Source organism: Psammomys obesus, unplaced genomic scaffold (genome assembly GCF_907164565.1).
Source record: "Psammomys obesus unplaced genomic scaffold, mPsaObe1.curated_primary_1811, whole genome shotgun sequence".
Taxonomy (NCBI): Eukaryota; Metazoa; Chordata; class Mammalia; order Rodentia; family Muridae; genus Psammomys; species Psammomys obesus.
In genome coordinates this window covers 2,531,426-2,541,775 of record NW_026594184.1, presented here as the reverse complement: position 1 = coordinate 2,541,775, position 10,350 = coordinate 2,531,426, and the positions used below count along the sequence as shown (strand labels likewise).

Below are 10,350 nucleotides of genomic sequence, written 5' to 3'. Positions count from 1 at the left end.
CAGATGCTGAGCCTGATGGCCAACTGATGGGCAGAGTGAATGGAATTCTATGTAAGAAGTGGGAAATAGTAAGAGCTGGAGGGGACAGGAACTCCACAAGGAGAGCAACAGAACAAGATAATTTGAACACAGGGAACTTCCCAGAGACTCATACTCCAACCAAGGACTATTCGTGGAGATGACCTGGAACCCTGCCACAGGTGTAGCCCATGGCAGTTCATTGTCCAAGTGGCTTACATAGTAATGGTAAGAGGGACTGCCTCTGACATAATCTGATTGGCCTGCTCGTTGATCACTTCCCCCTGAGGGGGGAGCAGCCTTACCAGGACACAGTAGAGGACAATGCAGCCAATTTTGATGAGAACTGATAGACTAAGATCAGAAAGGAGAGGAGAACCTCCCCTATCAGTGGACTTGGGGAGTGGCATGCATGCAGAAAGGGGAGGGAGGGTGGGATCCGGAGGGGAGGAGGGAGGGGCTTATGGGGGGATACAAAATTAATAAAGTGTAATTAATAAAAAATTTTTAAAAAACTGAAGAAGAAAAAAAAAAAGGACAATAAGCTCAGTGTGCTGACTAAGTAAGAATTTAAGAGTCCCCAAAACATTACTTTTGTTAAAAAAAAAAAAATAGATTATGTTCGTAAAAAAAAAAAAATATTCACAAACCAAATCCAAGAGCACATCCAAGATATCATCCACTATGACCAAGTAGGTTTCATCCCAGGCATGCAGGGATGGATCAATATACAGAAGTCCATCAATGTAATGTACCATATAAAAAGGCTAAAAGAAAAAAGTACATCTGGCTCTTTGACCCCACCCCAAGGGAGGACAAGCCTTGCCAGGACACAGAGGAAGACAATGTAGCCAGTCCTGTTGAGACCTGATAAGCTAGGGTCAGATGGAAAAGGAGGTAGGCCTCTGTTATAAGTGGACTTGGAGAGGGGCAAGGGAGGAGATGAGGGAGGGAGGGTGGCATTGAGAGGTAAAGAGGGAGGGAGCTACACCTGGAATAAAAAGCGAATAAAATGTAATTTTTGTAAAAAATAAGAATTTAATTTAAAAAACAGGAAAAAAAACCACATGATGATCTGCTTAGATGCTGAAAAAGCATTTGATAAAATTCAAAATTTGTTTATGTATAAAGTCCTGGAGAGATTAAGGATAAAAGGCACTTACCTAAACATAGTAAAGGCAATATACAGAAAGCCTTTGGCCAACATCAAACTGAATGGAGAAACTTAAATCAACCCCACTGAAATAAGAGACAAGACAAGGCTGCCCAGTCTCTCCATATCTCTTCAACATAGTTCTTGAAGTCCTTGCTAAAGAAATAAGACAAAGGAGATCAAAGTGATTCAGTTTGGAAAGGAAGAAGTCAAAGTACCACTCTTGTAAATGACCTGATATTATACATGAGTGAGCCAAAAAATTCTACCAGGAAACTCCTACAGCTGATTAACACCTTCAGCAAAGTGGCTGGATACAAAATTAACTCAAAAAAATCAGTAGCCCTCCTGTATACAAAAGACAAAAGGACTAAAAAAGAAATTAGGAAAACAACACCCTTCACAATGGCCATAAAGGACATGAAGTACCTTGGTGTGACTCTAACCAAGCAAGTCAAAGACTTATATGAAAATAATTTCAAGTCTCTGAAAAAGAAATAGAAGAAAATATCAGAAGATTTAAAGATCTCCCATACTCATTGCTTAGCAGGATTAACATAGTAAAAATGGCCATCTTACCAAAAGCAATCTACAGATTCAATGCAATTCCGATCTAATTACCAACACAGTTCTTTACAGACCTTGAAAGAAAAACCCTCAACTTCATATGGAATAACAAGAAACCCAAAATTGCTAAAACAATCCTCTACAATAAAAGATCTTCTGAAGGTAGCTCCATCCCTTATCTCAAGCAGTACAATAGAGCAACAGTAATAAAAACTGCATGGTACTGGCATAGAAACAGACTGGTGGATCAATGGAATCAGTAGAAGACCCTGACATAAATCCACACACTTATGGACACCTGATTTTTGACAAAGATGCCAAAACCATCCAATGGAAAAAAGACAGCATCTTCAACTAGTGGTGCTGGTCTAACTTGATGCCTACATGTAGAAAAATGCAAATAGATCCATACTCATCACCCTGCACAAAACCAAAGTCCAAGTAGATCAAAGACCTCAACATAAAAATAGACACACTAAACCACTTAGAAGAAAAAGTGGGGAAGAGCCTTGAACTCATTGGCACAGGAGACAACTTCCTGAACAGAACAGGCTCTAAGATCAACAATCAATAAATGGGACTTCATAAAACTGAAAAGCTTCTGTAAAGCAAAGGACACTGTTGTCAGAACAAAACGACAGCCTACAGAGTGGGAAAGGATCTTCACCAATCATTTATCTGACAGAGGGCTGATATCCAGAATATATAAAGAACTCAAGAAGTTAAACAGCAACAAATCAAGTATTCCAATTAAAAATTAATTGTTTTAAAAATTAAAAATTAATTGTTTAAATGAAAATCAAGTAATCCAGTTAAAAATGGGGTATAGAGCCAAATAGAGAATTCTCAGTAGAGGAATATCAAATGGCAGAGAAACACTTAAAGGAATGGTAGAGTCTTATTTCTTCCTGGCTCTTTAAAGTTACTAGTATAATCATTTGGGGGTTCATTTATGTTGCAGCATACATTGATACTTTATTTCTTTTTTATAGCATTCCATTCTATTGATTAAACTGTTTATCTGCTCACATTATTATGAGCATTTAAATTGTTTACAGATTTGGGCTATTGCAAATAAAATTGCTGTAAGGTAACAAAAGAAGCTGATTCTGTGTTACTATCTGTGAGGTCAACAGTTGTAACTTTGCATTTGTAACCACAGGTTTTTCTCCTCGTGTCCCAGTTCCCAAAATAACAACCCTGAGATTTTTATTATTTTATGAACGACAGCTTTAGCTCATTCCAGACTAGCTCATAACTTAAATTACCCATTTATTCTATTCTATGTGTGCCACATGGCTGGTTACCTCTCTTCAGTTTCGTGTGCCCTTCTTGCTCAGAATGCAGGGGGTTGGGTACAAGACACACAACAAGATAGAATGACATCCGTTGCCTCTATGTCCCATAGTTTATCTCTTCCTGGAACTCCCACCTTCTTATTTCCTGCTTCAGCTAAAAGGCTATCAGCTTTGTTATTAACCAATCAGAGAAAATTGGGGAGCAAGGTTTACACAACATTGATCAATAAACATAACTACACCCACCTCCACATCTGGACTGCAGCCAGATTTGGGAGGCATGGCATATCAGACCAACCCCCCCAAAACATGCCCCATTTCCTGCCTTACCTTCTAACACATAGAAGAGTGTGGGCCCGAAGGCCTCACCACCCTTGTTTCTGCTGCCATTAATAAGAGCAGGACCTGTGAGCTGTGCTGCTTGTGGCCCTGCCAGGCCGTTATTGCTGTAGGGGGAGTACCTGCTCCACTTCACTGGCTGTGGTACTACAAAAGCCTTGTTTTCTGCAGTAAGACCTATGGCAAATAAGCTGGTGATGGACAGGGATATCCTGTGCACAGAAAGATAATTTTCCCCATATGAATCAATGGCACCATACTTTCCTTTCTAGAGCCTCTCTCAACCCGTAAAAGGTGATGAGACTTAGGGTCAGATGTAGGAGTTTCCTGTGCAGGGTGAGGAAAATATTTCACTGTGTAGAATCTGTAGTCCAGTGCATGTTTTAGAAAGATGCTATACAAGTCTCGAAGATGTTATCACCAGGCTTCAACATTACCATCTCCAGGTCAAAGTTGTCTGTACCTTCAGGATATGAGTATCAATTCACAAATCACAACTAAGAAACTTTGTTGCAGGCATTTTTGACCTTGTGGACTTTACTAAGAGACTCCACAATGAATCCTATTACCAAGACATGAAGACAGCTTTCAATGATGATGAGATTCTCTGCTGCTAGGATGTGTGCTAGTGGCTGCACCTGAACCTCATAAAGAGATGCAACCATTCAGCAGTCCATCGTTTCCTGGGGTGAGATTTGCCAATTGCATTATCCCAGAGCCCATATTGGTTCATGTGCTGTAGGAACAACCCATGCACCAAATTCGTGTGCTCGCAGCACCTTACAGACAAAGATAGAAGACATGCAATAAATTGACTAAACTCAACTCAGGCATGCACCCAGCCACCTTTGTGCTGTCCAGGTTTGCCTGCAGGAACACAAATGGTGTGAGCTGTACCCAGATGCATGCCAAAGGCAACTCAGGTCTCTGGACCAGGAAAACGCCAGGGCTTGGGGGACAACTAGCTCTGAGTAAGATGCGTTTCTAGTTCTCCCTCAGCAAACAAGTGATAAATGCTCTGGATACTGTCTGTGTTTTCCTGCTGGTCACCCACCTTGGTTTGCTATTCTCCCTGTGAGATGTTCAGCTTCCAAACATATGTCAGTTGTGTACAATGTCATCTCTGCACCTTCTGTTGTGCATTAGCAGGCAGGTGTATTTATAACATACCAAGAGACAGAAAGAATCAGGTTCGGGGGACCAGTGAGTGTGGAACCTGAAGCAGATGGATTCACTTAAGATCAGGAGCTCAGAACCAGCCTGAGAAAATGTGATGAAGAAAGGGAGAAAGGGAATGAGTTTGGAAGTGGGGAATGAGGAAGGGAAGCCGATACAAATACTTATGTACAAATCGTTGTATGGACACATGCTTTTATTTTTCTTGGATGAAAAAAGTATAGAATGTTTGGATTATGTGGGGGAAAGACAATTAAATTTTAAGAAGCTCTTGGTTTTCCAATTCTTTGACATTTTACATGTCCACAGATAATATATAAGGATTCCAGTTGGACCACATTCTTGCCAACCTTTGATATAGTTTTGTCACTTTTAGCAGATGGAGTGGATGTATGACGGAACACGCACCAAATGTTTGTAACCTTCATTTCCCCAATAAAGAATGAGTTTGAGCATATTTTTATCTGCTTAGTGCCTGCCACCCATTGTCTCTGTGAGTAAAAAGTCTATGTAAATCCTTAACCCAGTTTTAAAAATCAGATTAATGAAATCCAATTTATATATTCGGGATATCCATATATCTGTGTGTATAGTATTATATAGTTAGGATATAAATCTTGTAACATCATAGTATATTTCTTCCAGCCTCTTGGTTGTGTGTCCTGCAAACAGAAGTTTGTAGTTTTGATGAAGTCCAGTTAATCAGTTTCTATTTTTAATGAGTATGATTTTTGTTATATCTAAAAAATGTTTTTCTTAAACCATTATCACAGAGGATTTCCAATATTGTCTCCTAGAATATTAAGAATGTTAGACAATAATTTTAGTCTACAATAGGCAATTAATTTTACAAAAGGCAAGAAATAGAATGAGGCTCTTTTTGCTGCATAAGATTATGGATTATTTCATTAAAAGTATCATTGGGGGAGCGTATGGAAATCTAGCAAGTGGGAAGGCCAGCGCGGCCTCGAGCCCTTGCCACCATGAGCGGGACCTTAGCGAAGATCGCGGAGATCGAGGCCGAGATGGCTCGGACTCAGAAGAACAAAGCTACAGCACATCACCTTGGGCTGCTTAAGGCTCTACTTGCTAAGCTTCGAAGAGAACTCATTGCTCCAAAAGGTGGCGGTGGTGGTGGGCCCAGAGAAGGTTTTGATGTGGCCAAGACAGGTGATGCTCGAGTTGGATTTGTGGGTTTTCCATCTGTGGGGAAGTCAACTCTGCTAAGTAACCTAGCAGGAGTTTATTCTGAAGTGGCAGCCTACGAATTTACTACTTTGACCACTGTGCCTCGTGTCATCAGATATAAAGGTGCCAAGATCCAGCTCCTGGATCTCCCAGGTATTATTGAAGATGCCAAGGATGGGAAAGGTAGAGGCTGTCAAGTCATTGCAGTGGCCCGCACTTGTAATTTGATCTTGATTGTTCTGGATGTCCTAAAACCTTTAGGACATAAGAAGATAATTGAAAATGAGTTGGAAGGCTTTGGGATTTGCTTGAACAGCAAACCCCCCAACATTGGCTTTAAGAAGAAAGACAAGGGAGGCATTAATCTCACAGCCACATGCCCTCAGAGTGAACTGGATGCTGAGATGGTGAAGAGCATTCTGGCTGAATACAAAATCCATAATGCCGATGTGACTTTCCGTAGTGATGCCACAGCTGATGACCTCATTGAGGTGGTAGAAGGAAACAGAGTTTATATCCCGTGTATCTATGTATTAAATAAGATTGATCAGATCTCCATTGAGGAATTGGATATCATCTATAAGGTGCCTCACTTGGAGAAGATCTGGGACTATCTGAAACTAGTGAGAATTTACACCAAACCCAAAGGCCAGTTACCAGATTACACCTCTCCGGTGGTGCTGCCCTACTCAAGGACCACAGTGGAAGATTTCTGCATGAAGATTCACAAAAACCTTATCAAAGAATTTAAATATGCTTTGGTCTGGGGTCTCTCTGTGAAACACAATCCTCAGAAAGTGGGGAAAGCCCATACGCTGGAAGATGAAGACGTCATTCAGATTGTGAAGAAGTGAAACCTTGTTCCCACCTGCTAAACAGTGTTCCTTATGACCAAGTACTCTCCTCAACCCCTTCTGTCTTTGGCAGCCACTGGATTGGGAATCAGGAATGGATATGGAGACTTCCAAACTGGAATATTACCGATCTTTTTTTTTCCCCTTCTTTGAGATAGGGTCTCATGTATTTCAGGCTGGCCTTGAACTCTTTGTATCTGAGGCTTGCCTAGAATTCCTTATTCAATAGCACCCATCTCCCACGTGCTGGCTTACCACTGTCCACCTGTAACACCTCAGCAATATCACCTTTACTACGTTGGTGTCACTTCTATTGAACTGTATAAAAAAAACCCAGGTGGGCCAATTAAAAAAAAAAAAAGTATCATTGGTCCGCTGAATAGATTATGACCTTTTCAAAAGTTGGAGGTCAATATAAACAGCATAATTCTAGATTAGTTTATCTTTCCTCAATTCCCCTGGTTTGCATGGTATAAACTTTTTTTCATAGTTTATTTTGTTTGCTTATTGATTGATTGATTGATTGATTGATTGATTACAGTTTATTCACTTTATACCCTGGGTGTAGCCCCCTCCATATCCTCCCAGTCCCATCCTCTCTCCCTCTTCTCCCCCTATGCCCCTTCCCTAGTCCACTGATAGGGGAAGACCTCCTCCCTTTCTAACTGACCTTAGCCTATCTCGTCTTATCATCTTCCTCTGGGGATTGACAAGGCTGCAACCCCCAGGAGAAGGTGATCAAATAGCAGGCCACTGAGTTCATGTCAGCATCAGCCTCTGCTGCCCTTACTACAGAACCCACTTGGAAACTAAGCAGGGAGTATAGGTCCTCACCATGCATCGTCCTTGGTTAGAGTATCAGTTCTTAATTTAGGAGTAGTATTCAATTCTGTAAATATACCACCATTTCTGCATCCGTTCTTCAGTTCAGAGACATCTAGGTTGTTTCCAGATTCTGGCTAGTAAGAATAATGCTGCTATGAACATAGTTAAGCAAATGTCCTAGTTGAATGGTTTAACATTTTTCAGATATATGCCCAGGAGTAATATTCCATTGTGTAGATGTACCACAATTTCTGTATCCATTCTTCCATTGAGGGACATCTGGTTGTTACCAGCTTCTGGCTATTACAAATAAAGTTACTACAAACATGGCTGAGCAAATGTCCTTGTTGTGTACTTGAGCATCTTTTGGATATATGCCCAGGAGTGGTATATCTGGATTTTTGAGGTAGGACTATTTCTAATTTTCTGAGCAAGCACGAGATTGATTTCCAAGGTGGTTGTACAAGATCACATTCCCACCAGCAATGGAGGAGGGTTCCCCTTTCTACACACCCTCTTCAGCATGGGTCATCCCTTGAGTTTTTGATCTTTGCCATTCTATTGGGTGTGAGGTGGACTCTCAGGGTTGTTTTGATTTGCATTTTTCTAATGACTAAGGACTTTGAGCATTTCTTTAGGTGTTTCTCTGCCATTCTATTATTCTTCTACAGAGAATTCTCTGTTTAGCACTCTGTTTAAAAAATTAGTACCTCATTTTTTAATTGGATTACTTGATTTGTTGCTGTTTAACTTCTTGAGTTCTTTATATATTCTTAATATTAGCCCTCTGTCAGGTATAGGGTTGGTGAAGATTCTTTCCCAATCTGTATGCTGTCGTTTTGTTCTGAAGACAGTGTCCTTTGCTTTACAGAAGCTTTTCAGTTTCATGAGGTCCCATTTATTGATTGTTGATTTTAGAGCCTATGCTGTTGGTGTTCTGTTCAGGAAGTTGTCTCCTGTGCCAATGAGGTCAAGGCTTTTCCCCACTTTTTCTTCACACCGATTAAGTGTGTCTCATTTTATCTTGAGGTCTTTGATCTACTTGGATTTAACTTTTTATATGGTAATAAATATGGGTCTGTTTGCATTTTCCTACATGTAGATGAGAGGTCCAAATTTTGAAATTTAATTCCTGAGGCAAAATGACTGTAGTCCTGAGTAGTACAAGTTTAGAGAAAGAAGCTGACAAGTTAAGACAGACCCGCCTGCCCAGACTTGAGGGCCTTGAAAGATATCATTGCTTGGTAACCAGACCAGATGGCTGGCAGTCTCCCACCCAGATAGCCCCTAGCTGGTCACCAAGTTCACAAAGCACTGCTATTAAGAAAAAAACACAAGAAATGCTATTCGTTCCCCCTCCCTAACAGGAGCAGATACCCACCAGATTGCCTTGGTGCCTAAAATAAACCAAGGCTTGGAAATTCCCCGCTTGCAGTTCTGCCTTTTAAAAACCCTGTTCCCCCAGACCTCAGGACCACATACGTCTCTGTTTCCCAGAGCTTGCCACCTGGGCTCAAGCTTGTATTAAACCCTCATGTGTGTGCAACAGAGTCGATTCCTGGTGGTCTTTGCAAGTCTCACAAACTGAGTATAACATAGATATCCAGTTAGACCAGCACTGTTGAAGATGCCGTCTTTTTTTCCTTTGTATGGTTTTGGCTTCTTTGTCAAAAATTAAGTTTGCATAGGTGTATGAGCTTTTTTCTGGGTCTTCAATTCAAGTCCATTGATCTACCATTCTGTTTCTATGCTAGTACCATGCAGTTTTTATTATTAACGCTCTATAGTACAGCTTGAGATCAGGGATGGAGATACCTCCAGAAGATCTTTTATTGTACAGGATTGTTTTAACAATTCTGTTTTTTTTGTTTTTCCAAATGAAATTGATAGTGGTTCTTTCAAGGTATGTAAAAAATTTTGCTGGTATTTTGATGGGGATTGCTTTGGATCTGTAGATTGCTTTTGGAAAGATGGCCATTTTCACTATGTTAATCCTACTGATCCATGAACATGGAGATCTTTCCATCTTCTGTTATCTTCTTCAATTTCTTTCTTCAGAAGACTTGAAGTTTATTCAAATAGGTCTTTCACTTGCTTGGTTAGAGTCACACCAAGGTACTTTATGTCATTTATGACAAAAGTGGAAGGTGTTGTTTCCCTATTTTCTTTCTAACCCTGTTTGTCTTTTATACACAGGAGTGCTTTAGATTTTTTTGTAATTAATTTTGTATCCAGCTACTTTACTTAATTTGTTTTTCAGCTGAAGGAGTTATTTGGATGAGATTTTGAGGTCACTCATGTATACTATCATATCATTTGCAAATAGTGATACTTTGAGTTCCTTTCCAATTTGCATCCACTTGATCTCCTTTAGTTGTCTAGTTGCTCTAGTTAGGACTTCAAGAGCTATGTTGAAGAGATAAGGAGAGAGTGGGTAGCCTTGCCCTTATCCTGATTTCAGTGGGATTGATTTAAATTTCTCGCCATTTAGTTTGTTGTTGGCTATAGGCTTGGTGTTTATTGCTTTTACTGTGTTTAGGTATGTGTCTTGTATCCCTGATCTCTCCAAAAATTTAAACATGAACAGGTGTTGGATTTTCTTAAATGCTTTTTCAGCATCTAAGGAGATAATCATATGTTTTTTTTCTTTTAGTTTGTTTATATGTTGGATTACATTGATAGATTTTCATATATTGAACTACACCTGCATTCCTGGGATGAAACCTATTTGTTTGCAGTGGATGATATATGTAATATGTTCTTTGATTCAGTTTGTGAGGAGTTTATTGAGTATTTTTGGAACAATGTTCATAAGCAAGACTGGTCTGAAGTTCTCTTTCTTTGTAGGGTGTTTTGTGTGGTTTAGGTATCAAGGTAACTGTGGCATGAGTTTGGTAATGTTCCTTTTATTTCTATTTTGTGGAATATTATG

The 10,350-nt window shown here is 40.0% G+C and overlaps 1 protein-coding gene across 1 annotated transcript; it reads left to right on the top strand.

The window, feature by feature from the left end:
• The first annotated feature begins 5,482 nt into the window (after positions 1-5,482).
• Positions 5,483-6,600, top strand: LOC129684807 (developmentally-regulated GTP-binding protein 1-like). The gene has a single exon (XM_055618055.1). It carries the CDS (start codon positions 5,535-5,537, stop codon positions 6,591-6,593), a length of 1,059 nt encoding a protein of 352 aa, XP_055474030.1. The 5' UTR covers positions 5,483-5,534; the 3' UTR covers positions 6,594-6,600.
• The last annotated feature ends 3,750 nt before the right edge of the window (positions 6,601-10,350 follow it).

Coding starts and splice junctions, on each gene's coding strand:
- LOC129684807 (XM_055618055.1), top strand. CDS start 5,535: ATGAGCGGGACCTTAGCGAAGATCGCGGAGATCGAGGCCGAGATGGCT.